General features: G+C 36.8%; 1 protein-coding gene across 18 annotated transcripts in view; it reads left to right on the top strand.

The window, feature by feature from the left end:
- RPS6KA3 (ribosomal protein S6 kinase A3) overlaps nt 1-22619 on the top strand; it is a 112069-nt gene that overhangs the window by 79082 nt on the left and 10368 nt on the right. For all 18 annotated transcript variants that reach the window (XM_070256757.1, XM_070256762.1, XM_070256767.1 and 15 more), the window contains 10 exons: nt 6591-6679; nt 6843-6907; nt 6985-7087; nt 9003-9127; nt 11289-11414; nt 13830-13919; nt 15910-16068; nt 17854-18015; nt 21495-21571; nt 22074-22191. In XM_070256757.1, coding sequence (XP_070112858.1) covers nt 6591-6679; nt 6843-6907; nt 6985-7087; nt 9003-9127; nt 11289-11414; nt 13830-13919; nt 15910-16068; nt 17854-18015; nt 21495-21571; nt 22074-22191 — 1114 coding nt within the window. The remainder of the gene's footprint in view (nt 1-6590; nt 6680-6842; nt 6908-6984; nt 7088-9002; nt 9128-11288; nt 11415-13829; nt 13920-15909; nt 16069-17853; nt 18016-21494; nt 21572-22073; nt 22192-22619) is intronic.

Below are 22619 nucleotides of genomic sequence, written 5' to 3'. Positions count from 1 at the left end.
TTCAGACACAAAAGAATGAATACTATATGATTCTATTTATAAAATTTTAAAACTAGACAAAACTAAAGCATGGGTTTTAGCGTCCATATTTAGATGGCAAAAGCCTGAGGCAAAATAAGGAAAGTGGCTACATTGGATGAGGGGTTCTGGGAATGTTATATTTCTCGGCCCGATGACTGTTCACTTTGTGGTAAATCATTGAGCTGTGTACTTTTGTTTTGGGGTGTTTTTTTGTTTTTTTACACTTCATGTTATTCTTCACAATAAAAATGGCTTAAAAATATGTGCTGTGTAAATGAATATTCACTGAACTTTCATCACTCCATCTACTCTGGCCCCTTCATTTCAGCTAACAAACACACTCTAGTGTTGGAAAAAACAAACCCTTTCTTTGACCTGGCCTTCCTTTGAAGTTTTTGCACCATCTTCCTGAATCCTTTCGGCACAAACCCTCTTTAAAGAGTAGTCTCCGTTTTCTATTACCATTTTTTGGCTACTTTTATTCCACAGCTTGTTTGTTGTTCATTCCCACCACTCTATTGAAACTTCTCTCACTACGGTCATCGGTGATCTCCTGGTTGCTTACACCCCTGTTGGAAGGGTGCCTCTGTCCATTTGTTCACACAGTTCATTCAACAGATGATTGAGGTCTTGCCACATGTACTTAGGATGCAATGTGAACAAGACCAGCAGGATCTTCTCTGGTCTCACAGACCTTGCATTTTAGTGGGGGAGGCAAGTAATTAATATTTAAACAAAAATATAATAATTTCAGATAGTAATAGGAGCAATAGGGGTAATAAACCAGGGTACTCTTGAAGTATGAGGGAAGAGGCCAGAGCAGGAGCCATTTTAGATGGGACAGTTAATGAAGGTCTCTCTGAAGAGTGTTTGACATCGTTGGCCACTCCCTCCCTGCTTAGTTTTTCCTACTCTCATCTCCTTCTGCCTCTCTAACCATTCCTCTTTTGGTCTCTTTTTACTTGACCATTCCTTTTCTGCCTGCTTTTCTCTTTTTAATTATGAAATTTTTCAAACATAAATTCACAAAAAATAGAGTAATACAGTGAACACACATATAGCAATCACCCAGATTAAACAGTCATCAAGATTTTGCCGCATTTGCTTCATCTATTCCTTTTTTCTTTTTTTCTTCTTTACTGAAGTACTGGAAGCATTCCAAACGTGTCATTTCTCACCTTCTTCAGTTTGCATTGCTAAAAAGTATGGATGTTTTCTTACATAACCACATCTAACAAAACTAGTAATGCTTAGATATCATCTAATACCAATCCTTAACCAGATTTTTCAGATTCTCTCCAAAACTGTGTCTTGACTGTCCCAAATCAAGTCTGCATATTTCGTTTGGTTGTATTTTTTAAGCTTCTATTCGTCTAGAACAGTCTACTCCTATTTTTCCCCTGCCATTTACTTGTAGAAACCAAGTCAGTTTTATAGAATTCCACTTTCTGAATTTATCTTGTCAAAAGATGAGACCACCTCTCAATATCTGAAACAAGGGGCTGGCCCCGTGGCCGAGTGGTTAAGTTCCCGCGCTCTGCTTCTGTGGCCCATAGTTTCACAGGTTCGGATCCTGGGCGCGGACATGGCACCGTTTGTCAGGCCACACTGGGGCAGCATTCCACATGCCACAACTGGAAGGACCCACAACTGAAAAAAAAAATACACAGCTATGTACCGGGGGGCTTTGGGGAGAAAAAGGAAAAATAAAATATATATTTAAAAAAAAGAATATCTGAAACAAAAAGTCTAAAGCTGATTCTGTTGCTTCCTACAGTAAGGGAGAGCGATGCTGGATCAGTAGTCTCTCCAAGCAAAGTAGACTACTGGTGGTGGTTTTTTTTTTTTTTTTTTTATTGAGGTCATATTGCTTTAGAAAATTGAGTAATTTCCGGTGTACATTATTATAGATCAGTTTCTGTGTAGACTGCATCGTGCTCACCACCAATAGTCTAGTTTTTGTCCATCACCATACATATGTGCCCCTTTATCCCTTTTGCCCACCTCCATCCCCTCTGGTAACTTCTAATCTGTTCTCTTTGCCCATGTGTTTGTTTATCTTCCGCATATGAGTGAAATCATACTGTGCTTATCTTTCTCTGGCTTATTTCATTTAGCATAATACCCTCAGGGTCCATCCATGTTGTTGCAAATGGGACAATTTTGTCTTTTTTTATGGCTGAGTAGTAGTATATGTTTTGTTGTATATATTGTATATATATATACCACATCTTTATTCATCCATTGATGGGCACTTGGGTTGCTTCCACAGCTGGGCTATTGTGAATAATGCTGCATTGAACATAGGGGTCTATAAATCTCTGTGTATTGTTGATTTCATGTTCTTTGGATAAATACCCGGTAGTGGGATAGCTGGATCCTATGGTAATTTTTTGAGAAATCTCCATACTGTTTTTCATAGTGGCTGCACCAGTTTGCATTCCCACCAGCAGTGTATGAGGGTTTCCTTTTCTCCACATCCTCTCCAACATTTGTTGCTTTTTGTCTTGTTAATGATAGCCATTCTGACTGGTGTAAGGTGATACCTCATTGTAGTTTTGATTTGCATTTCCCTAATAATTAGTGATGTTGAACATCTTTTCATGTACCTGTTGACCATCTGTATATCTTTGGAAAAATATCTGTTCATATCCTCTGCCCATTGTTTGATTGGGTTGTTTGTTTTTTGTTGTTATGTGAGTTCTTTATGTATTTTGTAAATTAACCGCTTGTCAGATATATGATTTGCAAATATTTCCTCCCAATTGGTCAGTTGTCTTTTCATTTTGTTCATGGTTTCCTTTGCCTTCAGAAGCTCTTTAGTCTGACGTATAGACTACTGTTCTTATATAGAGTTTTGGAGAAGGGTGCAGTTCAAGAATTGGCAGATTTTCAGGGCCTTAAGTGGGTTGACATCCTCTGCAAGAGTGTGGTTACTTGGGTGGGACTGTTGTCAATCACTTGGCACTCAGGTGTGGTTATTGGAGTCAGTCCATTCTTGTTTGACTAATTTTCACAGATGAAGAGCAGTTACTGATTGGTTCTTTTGCAACCAAAAAAAAACTATGTTCACCTAGTTCACCTAGGCAAGTTGTCTTTGATCAGCTGAATGGATATAAAACCAACAGAATGGATTTAAAAACCAGTTCTGGTGGCTCTCTTGTTACCATGGTTACGTAACAATTAGTATTTTCCTAGGAATGTGGAAATATTTTTATTCTCCTTGTGATATTGTTTAACTTGTTCCTTTATCCCATTTTTGGTTAAACTTTTTTAGCAAAATTTTCATAGCTTGTGCTCTTGTACCCTATTGCATCACAACAGGCATCAAGAGGCTTACAACACCTGGTTGCCCCCCTTTAAGCGATGAGTTCCCATGGTTACAGCTGATCCCTCCATTGAAAAGTTCCCTGTAAGGCTTTCATCTAATGGTTTCATCTATTGATAATCATTACTTGAAACAATTATTTTATTAGGGATTCAAAAATGGTGGTTTTCTATTACTATTATTCCTTCTTCATTTATTAGCTGGTATTTTCTGAAACAATGAACTATCACTCATCAACTCGAGCTATTTAGTTACCTTGAAATAAGGCTCAAATAAAAACATAGAGTAAACGTCTAATTCTTTTCTTAATTATTTCCAATTGTCAGTTACTTCCAGTGGGGTTGGTATCCAATGAGTTGGGTTTTTATGTTTTGACTTTTTTTTTTTACTATAATGAATTTGTGGGATTTAATAATCAGTGTGATTCAGCAAATTGCGTTCATTATTTCTAATGTCTAAATTGTTCTTTTTCTGACCACCTTTTAAATATGATTGTTCCCTAGGGTTCCATCTCTGATATACTTTTCTTCCGCTCTGCGCTCACTTTCCTGGCTGACCTCAGTCTTTCCTATAATTACTCTCAACATTTTAATTATTCCCAAATCACTCTTTTCTTACCTTAACTTACCAGACTCCAGACCTGTATTTTCATTTACTTGCCTGCATGGCTCTCCCAAAACTATAGCATATGTGACTTAACATTTTTAAACTGAATCTATCTCTGTTTGTGGTTCTTTTCCTCTTCATGTATTCCCGATTAGCAGCATTTCCATGCACCCTATTTCCCAAGCCAGAAACCTGGAAAATCATTCTTGATTTCTTCTTCTCTCTTGCATATGCAGGTATTCACCAAATTCACTCTCAGAAGTGTGTCCCAGCCTTTCCTCTGCATTGCACTGCTCAGATCATGGTGATCTCCTACCCACACTATTGGGCCAGGCTCCTAAGTGGAATGCCTACTATCTACCACTGCCTCCCACTCTCCAGCATTCTATACTACTCTTAGAGTTACCTTCTTGAAAATAAATCTGATCGTGTTAGTCCACTGTTTAAAGACTTCTGCTATATCCTTTTTACCTAATGTGGCACCATTTCCCCAGATTTGTTCAACAGAACCCTAATTCTACAAGATGTCAATAGGTGGGGCTGGCCTGATGGTGTGTAGTGGTTAAGTTTGCATGCTCCAGTTCGGCAGCCGGGGTTCCTGGGTTTGGATCCCTGTGCAGACTTACACACTGCTCATCAAGCCATGCTGTGGTGGCATCCCACATGAAAAATAGAGGAGGATTGGCACAGACGTTAGCTCAGGGCCACTCTTCCTCAAGCAAAAAGAGGAAGATTTGCTACAGTTGTTAACTCAGGGCAAATCTTCCTCACACACACACACACAAAAAGATGTTAATAGGTATTCTCTGAAAAAGAGGTGCTGGAAACAAATGTTTAAAAAAATGCTGATTTCTTTACTCTAGATTTCTCAGCCTTTTATATATGCAATGTATTTTATTCTATGTCTTCAATGAGGGGGACATGTTAAATTAGATAACTCCTACAGTTCCCACATGTCCTTCTGAATTTGTCTCTTAATCTACTAAGGTTGTCTGTATCTATCTTGCCCACTTACCATGGGGGCTATCTTTATCTCTGTATCCTCAGCATCAAGCAGTGTCTAGCACATAGTAGCTCAATAACAACTCACTGAATAATAAATGGATCTATTTCTGAAATAGAAATTTCTCTGCTAGCCGTTTTCCCCAGCTCTGTTATTATTTTCATACTTACAGGATCATTGGTTTCCTTAATTTGTAGGTTGGGGAAAAGAATAAAATTATATATTAGAGCTAAAACAGACCTTCAAACTCATCCAAGCTAGTGCTTTTTCAGACTGTGTGCCACAGACTCTTAGATGTGCCACAGACCCCTTTCCTACCAGCTCCTCTTCCCTGCAGGGCTATAAAGGGGAATAGGAGGAAAAATAGACATATGAAGCATGTGTTCTTTTAGCAGTTTTAAATGTTGGATTTCTTAAGTTCCTTTTGTTTTTGTTTTTGTTTTTGAGGAAGATTAGCCCTGAGCTAACTGCTGCCAATCCTCCTCTTTTTGCTGAGGAAGCCTGGCCCTGAGCTAACGTCTGTGCCCATCTTCCTCTACTTTATATGTGGGACGCCTACCACAGCATGGCTTGCCAAGCGGTGCCATGTCCACACCTGGGATCCGAACTGGCGAACCCTGGGCCACCAAAGCAGAACATATGCGTTTAACCGCTGCGGCACCGGGCCGGCCACTTAAGTTCCTTTTGAAAAAGGATTCTAAGGCTACAGTTTGGGAGCCATTGATCTAATGTCCAGTCCCCTTGCTTATGAAGAAGTGGTCACAGGCCCAAGGGGATTGTCTTTCCTAGAGTCACAAAGTTCTTAGTAACTAAGCCAGAACTAAGATTCATGTGATCTTACTCTCACAGTAGTGCTTTTTGAAAAATTCTGAAAAAGTGAAAAAGTTTATTAGATTATGGACTAAGATTCTATTATGTGTTCACACAAAAACCTATACACAAATGTTCATAGCAGTTTTATTCATAATAACCCAAAACTGGACACAGTCCAGATGTCCTTCTACAGGTAAATGGATAAACAAACTGTGGTACATCCATGCAATGGAATACTACTTAGCAATAAAAGGGAACTATTGATACGCACAACAATTTGGATGAATCTCAAGGGAGTTATGCTGAGTGAAAAAAGGTTACATATTATATGATTCCATTTACATACATTCTTAAAATGACAAAATTATAGAAATAGAGAATAGATTAATAGTTGCCAGAGGTTAAGAATTGGAGAGGGAGGGGAGTGGGTGTGGTTATAAAGGGAAACATGAGGGATCCTGCTGGTGGTGAACTGTTCAGTATCTTTACTGGGGTGGTGAATATAGAACTTACATATGTGATAAAATGGCATAGAACTAAACACACACAGATATGCAAATAAGTGCAGTTAAAACTGGAGACATCTGAATGAGATCAGTGAATGTATCAGTGTCATTGTCCTGGTAGTGATAGTGTACTGTAGTTTTGTAAGATGTTACCACTGGGGAAAACTGGGTAAAGGGTACCCAGGATCTCTCCATATTATTTCTTAGAACTGGGTGTGAATCCGCAATTATCCTAAAATAAAAAGTTTAAAAAAATCTCAAAATACAGATACCTCCAAAAAATAAAATGTTATTATGTGGATTTATTATTTAGAGCCAAACTTGGAATGCCGCAGTTTTTGAGTCCTGAAGCTCAGAGTCTTTTACGAATGCTTTTCAAACGAAATCCTGCAAACCGATTAGGTAAAATTTTTAATTAATTTATATCTTTGCTTTTTAGGAGGGGAGGTGGGTATTTTTATTGTCGGATTGTAGAATATTAGGATAAATATTAAAAGTGAAGACAAATAATATATCTCCTTGAGATAAAATTACCATTTAATCAAAACTAGCTAATTTTTGATAGGCGCAGGACCAGATGGAGTTGAAGAAATTAAAAGACATTCATTTTTCTCAACAATTGACTGGAATGTAAGTATAGAATGAAAACTTGCCTGAAATATTTTTTTATAATTAACGCATGTCTAAGTCTCTCTTCTTTCCTCCAGAAACTGTACAGAAGAGAAATTCATCCACCTTTTAAACCTGCAACTGGCAGGCCTGAAGATACATTCTATTTTGATCCTGAGTTTACTGCAAAAACTCCCAAAGGTAAGGAGAAAACGTGAAAACCCGAATATATAAGATAATACATATTTTTTCTCTTGTTCAATCAGAAAATCTTTTCTAGTATAACTCTTTATTCTATCCTCATATCTCCCCTTCATACCATATCCCTACCACAATAACTAGACAATTAGTAAATCCTTTACAGCATTTTATAGCAGTTAAGATCCTTGTAAAATCTTTTAGCAAATTATGCTGTGCCTTAAACTTGGATACTGTTTATATGGAAAAATTATTTGGTTGTGCATTTATTTACCTGTAACTATTTTTACATGAAATATTCTTCAGTATAAATAGTGCTCTTTAAAACTCTAATATTAGGTAGTATTCTGGAAGTACTTGTAAAGTTCAAATCCCAAACATAACTTAAGCTTTATATGAGGTGTGATAACTTCAAAATGATTTCATTTTCTGTATCATGCTTTAGTCTAAAGTTGCATAAACAGTGATGATTACAGAGAAGTAATCTTTGAAATGGTAACCTGTATTTTATTAATTAGTGTATGTATATACATAATGATGTGTTTTGCACTCTAATGCTCTCTCATTTAGGTGTACCAGACCCCAGGTTTATCATTGACAAGCAAATAAATAGAACGTCTACTTGCATATATTTTCCATAGAGTACATTATTCACAATCCTCGCAATCTAAATTAAGCATTGATGGGTGTTTATTATTTTTATAAGACAATCTTAGAAATTTTGATTAATACGTGAACAAAATTTTATCAAATACCTGGACAGTGACATGCATAGAATTGATGATACGTGGTGATATTTTACTTTCCTTTCTCAATACAATTTGTCCTGATAGGGGAAAAATCTCAGAATAGAGCAGTTCTACATTGCATTCTGCCCAGATAGGTTCTCTTAGCAGAAGTTTTCAGTATAATATTGTCACATTGATTTAAAATTCACTAAACATTATGCATTGCTGAGAATATCAAGCTGATGTTAAAAAAGAACTTTATCTGGAGTTGATGTTTAAGTAGATTTGCCTATTTGTTTTTTGCTTACCCTTAGCCTTTAGAGTATACTTATAAATATTACTATGCTTAATTGTGTGTCTATGTTTATGAGTAACACATTTATTATACTTTTATTGTTTTTATAGTGAACATTAACTATATTGTAAAAATATTTTTCTATTTTTCTTAATGCCAATAGATCCCACTTAAATAATTTGAATAACAATACATGTCATGTCATAAAATATATTTTAAGGACTATATACCATGATTGTCCTAGAAGTTACTTTTGATCCTTAAATATGTATATAAATATAATAATTTTTAACATGTAGTTTAGGTTTCCAGATTCTCACATATATTGGGACCACTGGACTAAATTCCTTCCTCCTAAATTATCTGTAGTTCAATCTTGTATCTCCCCTTAACCAGGAGCCATAGCATTGTTAGGTTATCATTTAGGGTTGCACTGTCAAATATGGTAGCCAGTAGCCACATGTGGCTATTTAAATTTAAATTAATTAAAATTAAAAATTTTGTTTCTCAGTCACACTAACCGCACTTAAAATGCTCAGTAACTGCATGTGGCTGGTGGCTCCCATATTGGACAGCACAGATAAAGAAAATTTCCATCACTGAAGGAAATTCTATGGGACAGTGCTAGTTTAGAATAGCATTAATTCAGTAATTCATTGATTTATTATATCCTTCAGTAAATTAGCTCTTTTCTGGGCTCTGAGGGACTAGGATGTTAGAGGCAATAAGCCATCAGGACAGATCTGATACAGTGCCTCATTGAGTTATCCTGGAAGCACTGGGTGCCTGAAGAGTAGAATTACAGAATAAGTGGAAAAGGTCATATTGTCAACAATTCTTCCCTTAATTACCTTTCAAAGTAATTACCTTCTTAGTAATTTATTATTCTTTTCAGATTCACCTGGCATTCCACCTAGTGCTAATGCACATCAGCTTTTTCGGGGGTTTAGTTTTGTTGCTATTACCTCAGATGATGAAAGCCAAGCTATGCAGACGGTTGGTGTGCATTCAATTGTTCAGGTGAGTAAATGTCTAATTTTAAATTTGAAATGTTGTTAAGATATAGTTCATTGTGTGAATAATTAAATTAGATTTGATCTGCTGACTTTAAGTGAGCAACTTAAAATACATTTTATATCATTGACATTACTCTTAGAAATTTTCTTCATATGCCTTTGAGAAGGTTGTGTACACCAGAATCCTGGATTCCTATCTGACTTGAGAGTGGAATTCTAAGAGTTGAGATAAATGTCACCATCTTGTCTCTCCCTGCTCCTGTGCCTCAAAATGTTTATTAGGCCTAGATTCTTTCATCCTCTGCCTCTGTCAGGTCAACTATGATCAACTGAGATCTCTTGGTGCCCTGATGCCTTAGAACAGGGGTCAGCAGACTTTTTCTATAAAGGACCAGATAATAAATAATTGAGGCTTTGTAGGCTATATGATGTCTGTTGCAGTTACTCAACTCTGCCATGGTAGCACAAAAGCAGCCATAAGTAATACATAAATGAATGAGCATGACTGTGTGCTGATAAAACTTTATTTACAAAAAACTGGTGGTGAATCAGATTTGGCCCACGGGCCATATAGTTTGCCAACCTCTGCTATGGAAATATATAAGAAATAAAAATGAACTTAAGTTTTCCAGGTTTTGTGTCCTTGTTCTTTTGGAGCCCCCTTTGTTGTTAGGAAAAAATGGTTGTGGGTACTGCCTGAGTGTACCCCCTGCCTCATTAACCCATCTGTTTATCAGAGTTGGAGAAAAAGGAGGTAAAAGCCATGGAAGCAGGTTTCTAGGTGTGTGTGTTTGTAACAGGAGATTGGACTAGTAAATTAAATGTTATTAGAGGAACACAATTAGTACAAACCATTACATTTATTTCTTCCCATCCTAGTATCATGGAAAGATTAATTTATCTTCCTAGTCATAGAGGGAACTAGATATATCTTCTGAAGTGTTGAATTGTTTTCAGGGTATAATTAGTGTTTGAATTTGCTTGATGATTAAGTTGCTTTTGCTGTAAAGTTTTTTCACAAGTTAGTCATCTTGCTTTCCACTTTCTAGAAAACCAATTTAAACACTGGTTTTCAAACAAAGTTCATGTTAAAATAGTCTGTCCCTTTTACTATGACAAGCATGTGATGTATGGCAAGTTTTTAAGTTATAATCTCTGTACCTAACATAGAAATCACAAACATATGCTACAGGATTCAAGTTTTAACCTATACAAAGCTTAGAGGCATGGAGGAGGGTGGTCTCCTATTAGTGTAGCCAAGGGTAGCACAACTTCCCCCAGTAATTTGCTGTTCATCATCTTACCACATGTTATAACCCATTAATGGCTTCTCTAGCAACTTCTCTAGAAGTTGTATTGAAGCTGTGACTTGAGGGTGGAGAAGGGAGGGCATGGCTACTGATAGTCCAAAATGACAGTAATAAGTATCACTTTCAAATACGTGGTTTTATTTAATCCTCACCATTATCCTCTGAGAAAACACAGGTTCAAGGTTACCCGACCTACAAGTGATGCATCTGAGACAAGAATCCAGATGTTCTAGGGACTGGCCTGGTGTTGTGGCAGTTAGGTTTGCGCACTCCACTTTGGCAGCCCGGAGTTCACAGGTTCAAATCCCAGGTGCAGACCTAGCACCACTCATCAAGCCACGCTGTGGCAGCATCCCACATAAAATAGAGGATGATTGGCAACAGATGTTACCTCAAGGCCAATCTTCCTCACACACAAAAAAGAATCCAGATGTTCTGATTCTGAATCCTCCTAAATCTTTTCTTCTATATCAGAAGTTTCAAACTTCTCCCCATTTGCAAAGGTATTTCAAAGACCTTTAGCCAGTTGGGGAGTATAATGGGGCTCCATCCCAGGCAAGGCTGTCAGCCGCTTATCAAGGAACTCCGTGTTTTCTGTTGTACATACTCAAGTTTTTCTTTTTAACATAAGCTTTTTTTAAAGGCATATTTCTTGCTGTACATTTTATTGTAGACACTTCTAAAATATGCAGTTGTAGAAGAATAAATGCTGTAAAGAGTCATTTTTATTTTTACTGATATTCATGTGTGTTTATAATTAACATCAATAGTGCATACTGAGTAACATATTTCCCTATTATGAAGTGTACCAAAGTCATTACAGAACTCTTCATCAATTTATAATTGTGTTTGTAGCAGCTGCACAGGAACAGCATTCAGTTTACTGATGGATATGAAGTAAAAGAAGATATTGGAGTTGGCTCCTACTCCGTTTGCAAAAGATGTATACATAAAGCCACAAACATGGAGTTTGCAGTGAAGGTAAATGTTTTTAGATTTAAAATGCAACTCTAACAGTTCTTATTCATGCATGTCAGTAGCAATTAAAAATTACACTCTTCTTTGGTAAATGTGCCTTTTGTTATAAAAAGGTAAGGTAAATTTAAATATGTGGCTAGTGATCTTCAGGGATCTTCATCTGGAACCATGGATTCCTGGGTGAGCTAAAGGTAAGGTAGCATACATCCGGTTTGCTAGGACAGTACCAGTGTACACCTGACCTGATTTTTAGTTACACCCCTTTTACTCTCAGAGTCTCTCATTTTATGGTCAAGGTGTCAGGGAATTCCTTGAAATTGTATGCCAAATTTTGTATGTTTACATTTTTCTGGCAAAAATGTTGATGCTGTCCTTCACATTTAAAAGGATCTGTGAACCTATGAAAGAATAAGAATCACTGTCATAAAATTTATTATCATTAGCTTTTTTAGTTTCATCAGGTGTCCTAAGAAAATAAGAATTTTCTATGCCAAAAACCAAGGCATATGTCTCTATGATCAAGTTTGAGTTGCAAACCTTTAGTTATAAGTGAACAAATATTATATTCAAATCTCTGCGTTTTCACTTCTTGGTATGGTAGCCTCTGCTCTCCCATCGCAAGCAATTCAAGTAATGTCTCAAGCTTTCAACTTACCTTGAACCTTAGAACTAGTCTATAAGTATGGGTAGTTCATGTTTAGTTAGTGGGATAGTGGCATTAATTCTTATTACTTCCATCCATCTGTCTTTCTAGATCTAGTATGATTTCACTGTGTAAAAATAAAAATGAATGTTTTATATATGCATAGCAAATATCTGGGAAGACACACAAAAAAATTTTTACTATTCTAAACTTGGATGTAATTGCATTAAAAAGTCTTCACTGTCCATAAGGCTTTCTGTCAGATGTAAGGATGAACCATAGAAATACATTTTAATTTGCTCTTGTGCTCATTGCTCATCGTGAAATCTTGAGTACATAGACATTTTCAAATTGATTACATGAAAGGAGAAAAGATGAATAATGTACTTGCTAGGTAATTTAAGGATGTATCTTGCCTCCATAAACACATCAGAAAAAAGCAGAAATGTCCTGAGGCCCCCTTTGAGTTATAGAAACCAGGAGCATTATACCAAAATCTTGAGAATTTCTTCAAGCTATTTGTGGATTCTTGCGACTTAAATTAGTTTCATAAAACCAATCCCAGCACAACTTGATTCTACTGCAATTACCACAGATCTAAGATCCACAAGCACAAGTGTGGATACTGTGTAAGTTGGGCTCATTTTAGCAGATCAGAGAGAATGTTGCCAAAAATAACACCTCCCAGTGTGTTCTGTTTTCAAAAGACTAGCCCCAGATCATCTCCCTTGAATTAGCATGTCTGTTTCATATACCTTTCCTCTTAATCATCCATTTGCTTAATTCCACACTATGATTTGCAGTTGATTGCAGTGAACCACCTATATGTTTGTCTTCCCTGTTCTTCAAATACAGAACTGTTTTACAGCTAAATCCATTTCAGATATTAGATTTGGCTCATATTGAGAGCTGCCATCTCTTTCCTAGATTGCTGGAACATTTGGGTATTTATTGCATACATTAATTACTAAGCTGTTTTAAAATTGAAAATATGAAGGTCACAAAATTCATTTCAGACTACCTTTTGCATGAACTGAAAGCAAAACTTGTTTTTTTAAAAAGATAATATTACTTTAACAGATTAAAACATTAAGGAAGTATTTTTAAGAAGCAGCTGTCATAAAAGGGTTGGAAAGCTACATTAGTATTTTAAAGGGCTTTATTATAATAATTAAACTTAATTCTAGCCAAGTAAAATTCTAGGTGTGGTTTTCTGCTTAGCTTTCTGCCTAGCTTCAAAAATAAGCTTGTTCTACTTAACTTAATTAATTTTTTGTAAGTAGCTTACAACTAATGGGATATTCCATCAAAGCATTTTATTAAAGTTAATTCAGTAAGCAGATGCTAGTGGTGGTATTATACATACATCTTGCTCTTAATTATCTGTATTGATAGGGGTTAGAAATTGACTGAGTTCCCAAAGGTTTAAGATATTCAAGGATAGAAGAAAGATATCTTAACTATGTTCTTGGTGCCTTTTCTTGAGGCTTTTGAGTTTTTAGTAAGTCCTAAGCTTACTACAAACTTAAACTGGAGAGACCTGGTGGAATGTGACTCATGGCATAGAATTTACTTTACAACCTTTCTGTCTGTATCAAGACTGGCTTTTGAATTTTGATTAAACAGTCTGGCCAGGTACTTGAATAAAATTGGTTGATAAATGGCTTATATATACAGTGTTTACCTAAAATAATACCCAGGGTCTGTAGCTGTAAATAGTTAAGTTTTATGACTGTATAGTTCGTAACGTTTTGTGATAAATATTTGCCTTTTAGATTATTGATAAAAGCAAGAGAGACCCAACAGAAGAAATTGAAATTCTTCTTCGTTATGGACAGCATCCAAACATTATTACTCTAAAGGATGTAAGTAGATTCTTTAACAGAGATCATTTGAATCAGTTGTCTAGTTCACATTTGGAGTGTTTTCAAATATCATGTGGTAGACAAAGAACTCGATATAGTAAGTAAAAAAAAAATAGATTAGAAGATAACATATATAGCATAATTCCAATTATAAAGAAAAATGTTTATATAAACATAAAATATGTTTATATATGTGTTAATTTTTCTACTTTTGCTTTAAGAAAAAAAGTATTGCTGACATTATTGCTTTTAATATCTGTATTTACTGGAACATGGGTATTAATTAATATTCAGGATTGGCTAGTCTCACGCTCCATGGACTCCCCAAACTGTCTTCCACAGTACTACCAGAGAGAGCTAACACTCATATCTTACCATGTTACTTCCCTGCCTACAGTTCATGGCCCCCATCACCTCTGGTCCCCTCCTTCCTCCATCCATAGTAGTTTTCACACTTCCTCACACACCCTGTGCTCCAGCCATGCTCCAGTATGTACAAATTTTTGAACATGCCTCGTTTTCTTATGCTGCTCTGTCTTGAATTTATGGTTCCCTCAAGTTGAGAACACTGTTTCCCTTCTTTGCCTGGCTAACTACCTCACATCTAAGGCTTTGCTAAGGCATTACGTCTTCCAGAAAGCTTGCCCTACCCCATCACCCCCTCCCCCAGGCAAGTGAAGTATCCTTTCCTGCTATCTATGACTTTTGTCATAACAGAGCTGTTGGCAGAGGATGTGAACTCCCCAGGCAGCATTAAGTCCTCTCTCGCTGATGGTGCTCACATAGGCTCAAAAGCCATATCTGGATGTTGTAGACCAGATATGTCACGTGGCCAGTTAAGCCAGAGGACTTCTAAGGTACCTTTCACCTTTCATCTCTGAGATTTTGTGAATTGCAAAGTTTACCCTCCCTTCTCCTTCCTAACCCAAACTCCAATTTCCTCAGATTAATTTATCACTGCTCATTGTTAGAAGGAGAATGTTAACTTAGTCCCGTTAAAATGAGAAGCTGTTTAAGTGACTCTTTAATTAATATAACCTCCAAGAATCCAGCCAAGTAAATTAAAAAGGAAGTGTAGAAAATATTTTCTTTCAGCCTTGCCTTGGAAACTCCCTAAGCTGTCACTATTTTTTACGTCTTTGCTCCTTCCTTTATTTCAAATTCCAAAGTCTCTAAAATTTTCCCCACTTTTATTACAGCATCTCCAACACTTGTTTAACTCTTATTTCTATGTCTGTTTGTCCCTACTAGAGTAAAACCTTTGAGGACAGGTACTGTATTTTCTCCATATTTGGGACCCCACACACGGTACCTCTTATGCAGCTAAAGAAAGGTGTGCAATAACTCCATGGTGAGGGGAGAATGAAAGGGACTGAAGGTTAATAAAGGGGTTATTTTAGTTTGAGATTGCCTGGAGTACAAATCCAAAATTACAGTGAGCTTTCTATTTCTACATTAGAGTAAACTGGTGTGCTTCTGTGTGACTGGATGACATGTCTCTGTTAATCTTCCGTCTTAATTCTTGCCACAACTTGTCTTTCAGTTTAATCAAAACCAGAGTAATTCACTGTACCATGTATATAAATATAGAAGTTCTGCCATTGCAGAAGTTCCAGAAAAATCACAGGGGGGTGTCTTTATACCTTACCTGCCCTCATAGGTAGATAGAAAGATAAGAGGAGTGAACTCTAAGAGCAAAAGTTGACAGCCCCTTCTTAGACAATGCCCATAGTAACTTTGATTGCCATGAATTAAGTTTCACTGGAGGAAACTGCAAGTTATTTTTCTGACATTCAATTTCATCAATTCCTGTTTTAATACTATTTGTGTATAAAATTGTTTGCAAATTTTATATCCTCCATTGGTTGTGATAAGTAAAATTTTCCTTGAATATAAAATGAGTTTTAATTTCTCTTTAATATATAAACTTTGTTCTGAGCACACATAAAGCTTTAAATAATGTTTTACATTTTGGTGTTGAATTTTATAGGTGTATGATGATGGAAAATATGTGTATGTAGTGACAGAACTTATGAAAGGGGGTGAATTGCTGGATAAAATTCTTAGACAGAAATTTTTCTCTGAACGAGAGGCCAGTGCTGTCCTGTTTACTATAACCAAAACTGTTGAATATCTTCACGCACAAGGGGTAAGTCTTTTTAACATTTGTAATATATTTATATGTGCATATATATACACACACACTTACATACACACACATAAATACCTTTTTTCTTATCTTTTCTTAACGTTTGAGCTAAAATTACAAAGGCTTAAGTTACTTTATACGTGTAATGGAAAATAACTACTATTAGCTTAATTATCCTACTTTCTTCCTCGACATAAACTTCTCCCATTGAGCTTGAAATGCTAGCTTTGAAATCCTAGTTTGTTTATAGTAAATTCTTATGCTTCCCAAGAAAAAGTGTGATTTTTGTGGCCTGGAAGACATAGCACCATTTTTGCTAGGCCACTCTGTACACTTGAGAACTGGGCCCATTTCAAGTTTAGAAGCAGAGCCAGAGAATCATGGGTTGTATTCATTTACAAAAGGAAATCTTTCAAACAGATGAGGCCAGATTATCACCTGGCTTCTGGCTGGTGGGTGCTCTCCTTATTTTTTCCTGCATACAGATTTTAAGTAATTGGCAAAAAACAAAAAATCATATTTTTGAAAGAAGAGAAATCTGAGAGGGAAAGGGGGGTAAAGGTGAAAATGGGAGGAGGGAGGGAGGAAAGGAGAATAGCAGAGAAGTGGAGAGGAATGGGAAGCAAGAAAAAAAAAAAAGAGATCACTTCTTAAGGAGTTCATTTGCAATATATTATTCTTGTTTTGTTTGTCTTTGCCCCTAGAAGCTAACAAGTGGGATGTGTTAATTTAATTCTAGAGTTTCTTAACTTCTAGCTGGTCAAGATACACCTAGTAATGTAGCTAGAAACTAGCAGAACTCAATATTCACCAAAGAGTTTATGACTCTGCAGTCATCTGAGTCTTCTATGTTCTTTTCCCAATGCCTCAGCAGTAATTAGTTATTAAAACGATCTGGAGAAGTAACGTTCTGGATGTTAGGAATTAAACTGAGGTGATTGATTAGAATATAGACTCAGAATTTGGTGATGGAAGAAACACATAAGTCTAATAAAGTGTGTCAGAGGGGCTTATGATAAAAGAAGTATTCAAGTAAGTGATTAAAGGAGGAAAATAATACAAAACTCTAAAGGAGTATTATCTTTTTGTGTGTGTGGCATTGTCACTTAGATATCAAATAAGCAATACTTAAAGTCTGGATTTTTTTTTTCCTTTTTACTCCTAAACCCCATGCCTGTTCCATTGCGCCTGTCAGCACATTTTTATTATGTACATCCATTCTACATGCCGTTCCCTGTACTTAGAATGATGGTCCCCCACGGTTCTGGCTTGTTTATTTTTTTCAGGTCTGAGATCAGATGTTACTTCCTCTAGAGACCCTCCCTGACCTCCCTAGTTATGCCCCGTCTCTCACCTATTTATTCTCTGCCTCCCCTACAACTGTGTAAGCTCCTAGCTTGTAAAGGCGAAGATCTTCTGGGTCTTGTTCACCATAGTATCTGCAGCTCCTTATATAACACCCTGGCACGTGGTAGGCGGTCAATAAATATTTGTTGAATGAATGAATAACCTGGAGACAGATATTGGTATTTGCTTTTCTTCTTAACCCACTTACTCAATTGGACAAAGAGAGGCAAGGTTAATGCCATTCTTTCTTCCTCCTCTCCTTGCCCTAGTTTTGTGTTAGAGTTATACTTACATCATCAGCATTTTATAATGCTAGAGTAATTTAAAGGTCAGCACTCATCATCTTGTTAAGTGCATTGCTTGACAGTTTGTGAATAAAGAATTTTGTGTAATGGAAATGTATTGTTAATGTATCTCTTTAATTTGTATTTCAATTAGGTGGTTCACAGAGACTTGAAACCTAGCAACATTCTTTATGTGGATGAATCTGGCAATCCAGAATCTATTCGAATTTGTGATTTTGGATTTGCCAAACAGCTAAGAGCAGAAAATGGTCTTCTGATGACTCCTTGTTATACTGCAAATTTTGTTGCACCAGAGGTAATTGTGAAAGCATTTGCTTGTGGTATTTCAGTATATTTAAAAACTCATTTGCTGCGTTTAATATAGAATAGTTATTTGATTGAAGACTTACTGAAAAATAATTAGAATAATATGTCAGCCCTTTCTCTTCATTGGTACTTCATTCTGTCATCAGCCCACTACTACCCATAATACTTTTCCTGCCCTGACTTCTGTTTTTCTGCATACTCACATATCTGTAGCTTCTGCTATCACTAACACTTTTGTGCTTGTCAGTGCATGGAATTAGATGGAAAGTAGCTTATTCTCCTCCTTTTCGAATACCCTTCTAATTTCCTGGTTTTGTCACCATCTTCCTGTATTTCCGAGACTAAAACATCATGGTCTCTTCTTGCCTTTAGCAAAAAGGTGGTAGCATAACTAGTTACCATCTCTCTTATCCCCTAAAACCAGTTTGGGGTTTTTCTGTTCACAGAACTGCTATCGCAGCCCCTGCTTCCCTCACCACCCCAGGTGGCTGCCACAGCCTCGGTGCACATTGCTCCCTCTTGTCATTCTGTGATCATTCCACAAAAGAGCCACAAAGCTACTGACATCTTTAAGCACTGCTTTGATCAAGTTGTTTCTTTTCCTAAGAAATTGCAGTTCTCCACTGCTTTGCCGCCAAGATTGCTTGCCTATTATCACTATGTAAAAAAAATGTAACTATGAACAAGATAAAAAACAATCATTAACCCTCATATAGGGCTTATATGCCAGGCACATATATTAACTGATCTCATCCTCACAACATAGAATTTACATAAAATGATTCCTTCTCATTATAACTAGTGAGGTGAGTACTTTTATTTGCGTTTTACGGGAAACCAGGTACACAGTGAGAGGTTATGTCATTTGCCTGTGCTCAGATCCAGATTTGAGCCCAGGCACTCTGGCTGCAAAGTCTGTGCCTTTACCAGGTGCTAGATATTTCACAAAAATGATAATAGGTGGTAATGTTAGGATGGTTGAATTAGAGAGTTGGATTTCCCTCCTGTGTTTTCCAAACTTTTTGTGATTTTGTTACTTTTTAGATATAAAATAATACTTTTTAAAAGACTGCTTGCATCTGCTCTCCTTATGGTACTAGAACTGATGAGGGACAGATTTTGTTTGTCTGTCTCCGTATCCACAGCCTCTGACACATCTTGGTGTCCAAGCATGGTCACTTAATCTAGCCATCTCATTTTTCCTCATGAGTGTTTCCTGCATCATACAAGCAATCTGCTTCTTGAAATCACCATGTAGCTGTTATGCCTTGGCACATTGGAATGTTTTTGGCTTTAAAGCCTACCTCTAAATTCATCTTCTTCAGGAAACCTTCCACGATTAAACTCTCCTTAAATTGACCTTTTAACTCTTTGTCTCCTATTTGCCATTTAGTTGTCCAAGTTAAAACTTAGAAGTCCTGGGGGCCGGCCCCATCGCCAACTGGTTAAGCTCGTGTGCTCTACTTTAGTGGCCCGGGGTTTGCTGGTTCAGATCCCGGGCGTAGACCTATACACTGCTCATCAGGCCATGCTGTGGCATCATCCCACATAGAACTAGAATGACTTACAACTAGGATATACAACTATGTACTGGGGCTTTGGGGAGGAAAAAAAAGGAAGATTGGCAGCAGATGGTAGCTCAGGGCCAATCTTCCTCACCAAAAAAAAAAAAAAAAAAAAAAAGACCCACAACTAAAATATACAACTATGTACTGGGGGGATTGGGGGAGAAAAAGCAGAAAAGTGGGGGGAAAAACCCCTTAGAAATCCTTCTGAAATTCTCCTTCTCTATCATCATTTCTCCGTATCCAGTCTGTCACCAAATCCTTTCCATTCTGATTCCTGAATATTTAAGACCCCTCTTCCCTTACGCTATACATCCAGTCTCTACTAAGTCCTTCCTGTTTCTCTCTGTGTCTTTTCCTCTTCGTGTCCTGCCTTAGTTCAGATCCTCACAGCCTTTCACTTAGTTTGCTACAAATTGCCTCACATCAGAGGGCCTTGTCTCCAGTCTCTCTTCTTGCCAGCATTTACTCTATACCTTGAGTTATCTTTCTAGTATACACATCTACTTCTTTATTTCTCTATTTAATGCTTAAATGATATCTGATTGCTTACAGGAAAAAAAGTCTAAATTCTTCACAAGATTTTTTTTTTAAAGATTGGCACCTGAGCTAACAACTGTTGCCAATCTTCTTTTTTTTCCCCCCGGCTTTTTCTCCCCAAATCCACCCAGTACATAGTTGTATATTTTAGTTGCAGGTCCTTCTAGTTGTGGTATGCGGGACGCTGCCTCAACGTGGCCTGATGAGCAGTGCTGTGTCTGTGCCCGGGATCCGAACTGGCAAAACCCTGGGCCGCCGAAGTGGAGCGCACGAACTTAACCAGTCGGCCACGGGGCTGGCCCGTCACAAGATATTTTTTAAAGCCCTTCAGTCTTTCTAGTATCCCCTACCTGGAGATCTGGCCACACTGAACTCCTTGCCGGTCGCTAAGTAGGCTCTACTCTCTTGCCTCGGCCCTTTGAGTGTCCTCTGCCCTCCCCCACCTCCTCCCTTTGCCTCCTGAATTCTTACTTACAATACAAGGCCCAATACAAGCAGGCTGCTCCCTGGTCTTCTCTCCCCATATGAAGAATGAATTCCTTCCTCATCTTTATATCCATGGCACTTTAGACATAATTTTGTTGTAATACTTATGTTGAATTGTTACCTATATATCTTTATTTCCCCTGCCAGATTCTGATTTTCTTAAGGAAACCAGAGTTGTTTGGTATTTGTCACAGTTCATGCCTGATAATAGTTGGTGATTATTAAATGCTTGAGTGAATCAAATTGTATACATATATAAAAGTACAGTTTTACACTATATCATCTGTGCTGTTATATGTGTTCTTTTTTTGAGGAAGATTAGCCCTGAGTTAACTACTGCCAGTCCTCCTCTTTTTGCTGAGGAAGCCTGGCCCTGAGCTAACATCCGTGCCCATCTTCCTCTACTTTATATGTGGGACACCTACCACAGCGTGGTGTGCCAAGCGGTGCCATGTCCACACCCAGGATCCGAACCAGTGAACCCCAGGCCGCTGAGAAGCGGAACGTGTGAACTTAACTGCTATACCACCAGGCGGGCCCCTGTGTTCTTAAAAGTAGTTTTATGTAACCATCTCTGCAGCCGCATGGAAAATATAAATTTTTTAAAATAAGAAACTTACCTTCAATTTATTTTATAGGCCTCTGTGTGCCACAGCAGCACTCAATAAATGTTAATTCATATACCAAAATTTAATTTTATATATATGGATTATTAGTATAAAGTTCTAGAATAGGATTAATATATTGCCTTGTTTGTTAATCATGTTTTGTTCAGGTTTTTCTTATATGCAGTGATTTAGGAGATAAAATTCAGTTCACAGCCTATCTAAATCTATATAATAAACAGTGTGTTAATACTAATTTTTACTTTTTCTAGGTTTTAAAACGACAAGGCTATGATGCTGCTTGTGACATATGGAGTCTTGGTGTCCTCCTCTATACAATGCTTACTGGGTGAGTGTGTGCCATGTGTTGTAAACATTTATTCATCAATATTTTGTTTAAAATATCTAGGTCTGTTTTTTTAATCTCTATGCTGTAATATCTTTCTTTCCATGTTTTCTCATATATAACACATTTATAGCTGTATCATTACTGATTTTCTATAATGTACTATTTATTAATGCCTTGTGGTCTTAAATTGATTTTTTCCATACCTTTTTTGTATTCTTGTTATATCATAAACATACACTACTTTAAATATTTTATTCTATAATGTATCATATCTTAAAAATATATTATTGTATATTAAGTCTAATTAATATTTTATAACTTATTCCTTGACCTGGTACTTTATGGAGCTTCACGTTGTTGATATTCTTCAGTTTAGTAGATTGCAATAAAGTATTATATTAACTGAATTACTCCAGAGTACTTTTGGATACTGCAAATAAATATAGATTACCAACCAAAAAGAAATTTTATTCATTAACATTTTAATTTTATTATTAATTAGTTACACTCCATTTGCAAATGGCCCTGATGATACACCAGAGGAAATATTGGCACGGATAGGCAGTGGAAAATTCTCACTCAGTGGTGGTTACTGGAATTCTGTTTCAGACACAGCAAAGGTAAGTATGGCTTCCTGTTATAAGCTCTTGAGAAAATAATTTTCCTAATCCGTGGTAAGAAGAAATAATATCAGTTAGAAACTTTCCTTTATAAAGTAGTATTTTGAAATGATGTTACCAAATAACTTGAACTCAAAAATGTACCAATTATTGTGTTTCTTTTCCAGAAGGCATTGGTTTGGCTTTATTATCTATACATCTAAAGCTACTTCTGCTGACAAACATGAGTAATAACGGTGGTAGTCTTCATGATTTGTGTCTCCTCTGTGCCTCACATTGCATTTTACCTAAATTATCTCATTTAATCCTCTTAACAACTGTGTAAAGTAGATGGTAGTATCCCCATTTCATAGAAGGAAACCAAGGCCCAGAATTTTAGTGTGAACCTGTCTGTGTTTACACACCAGGTACATGTGGGCACTTCAAAC

Source organism: Equus caballus, chromosome X (genome assembly GCF_041296265.1).
Source record: "Equus caballus isolate H_3958 breed thoroughbred chromosome X, TB-T2T, whole genome shotgun sequence".
Classification (NCBI taxonomy): Eukaryota; Metazoa; Chordata; class Mammalia; order Perissodactyla; family Equidae; genus Equus; species Equus caballus.
This window is presented reverse-complemented; position numbering and strand designations above follow the sequence as displayed.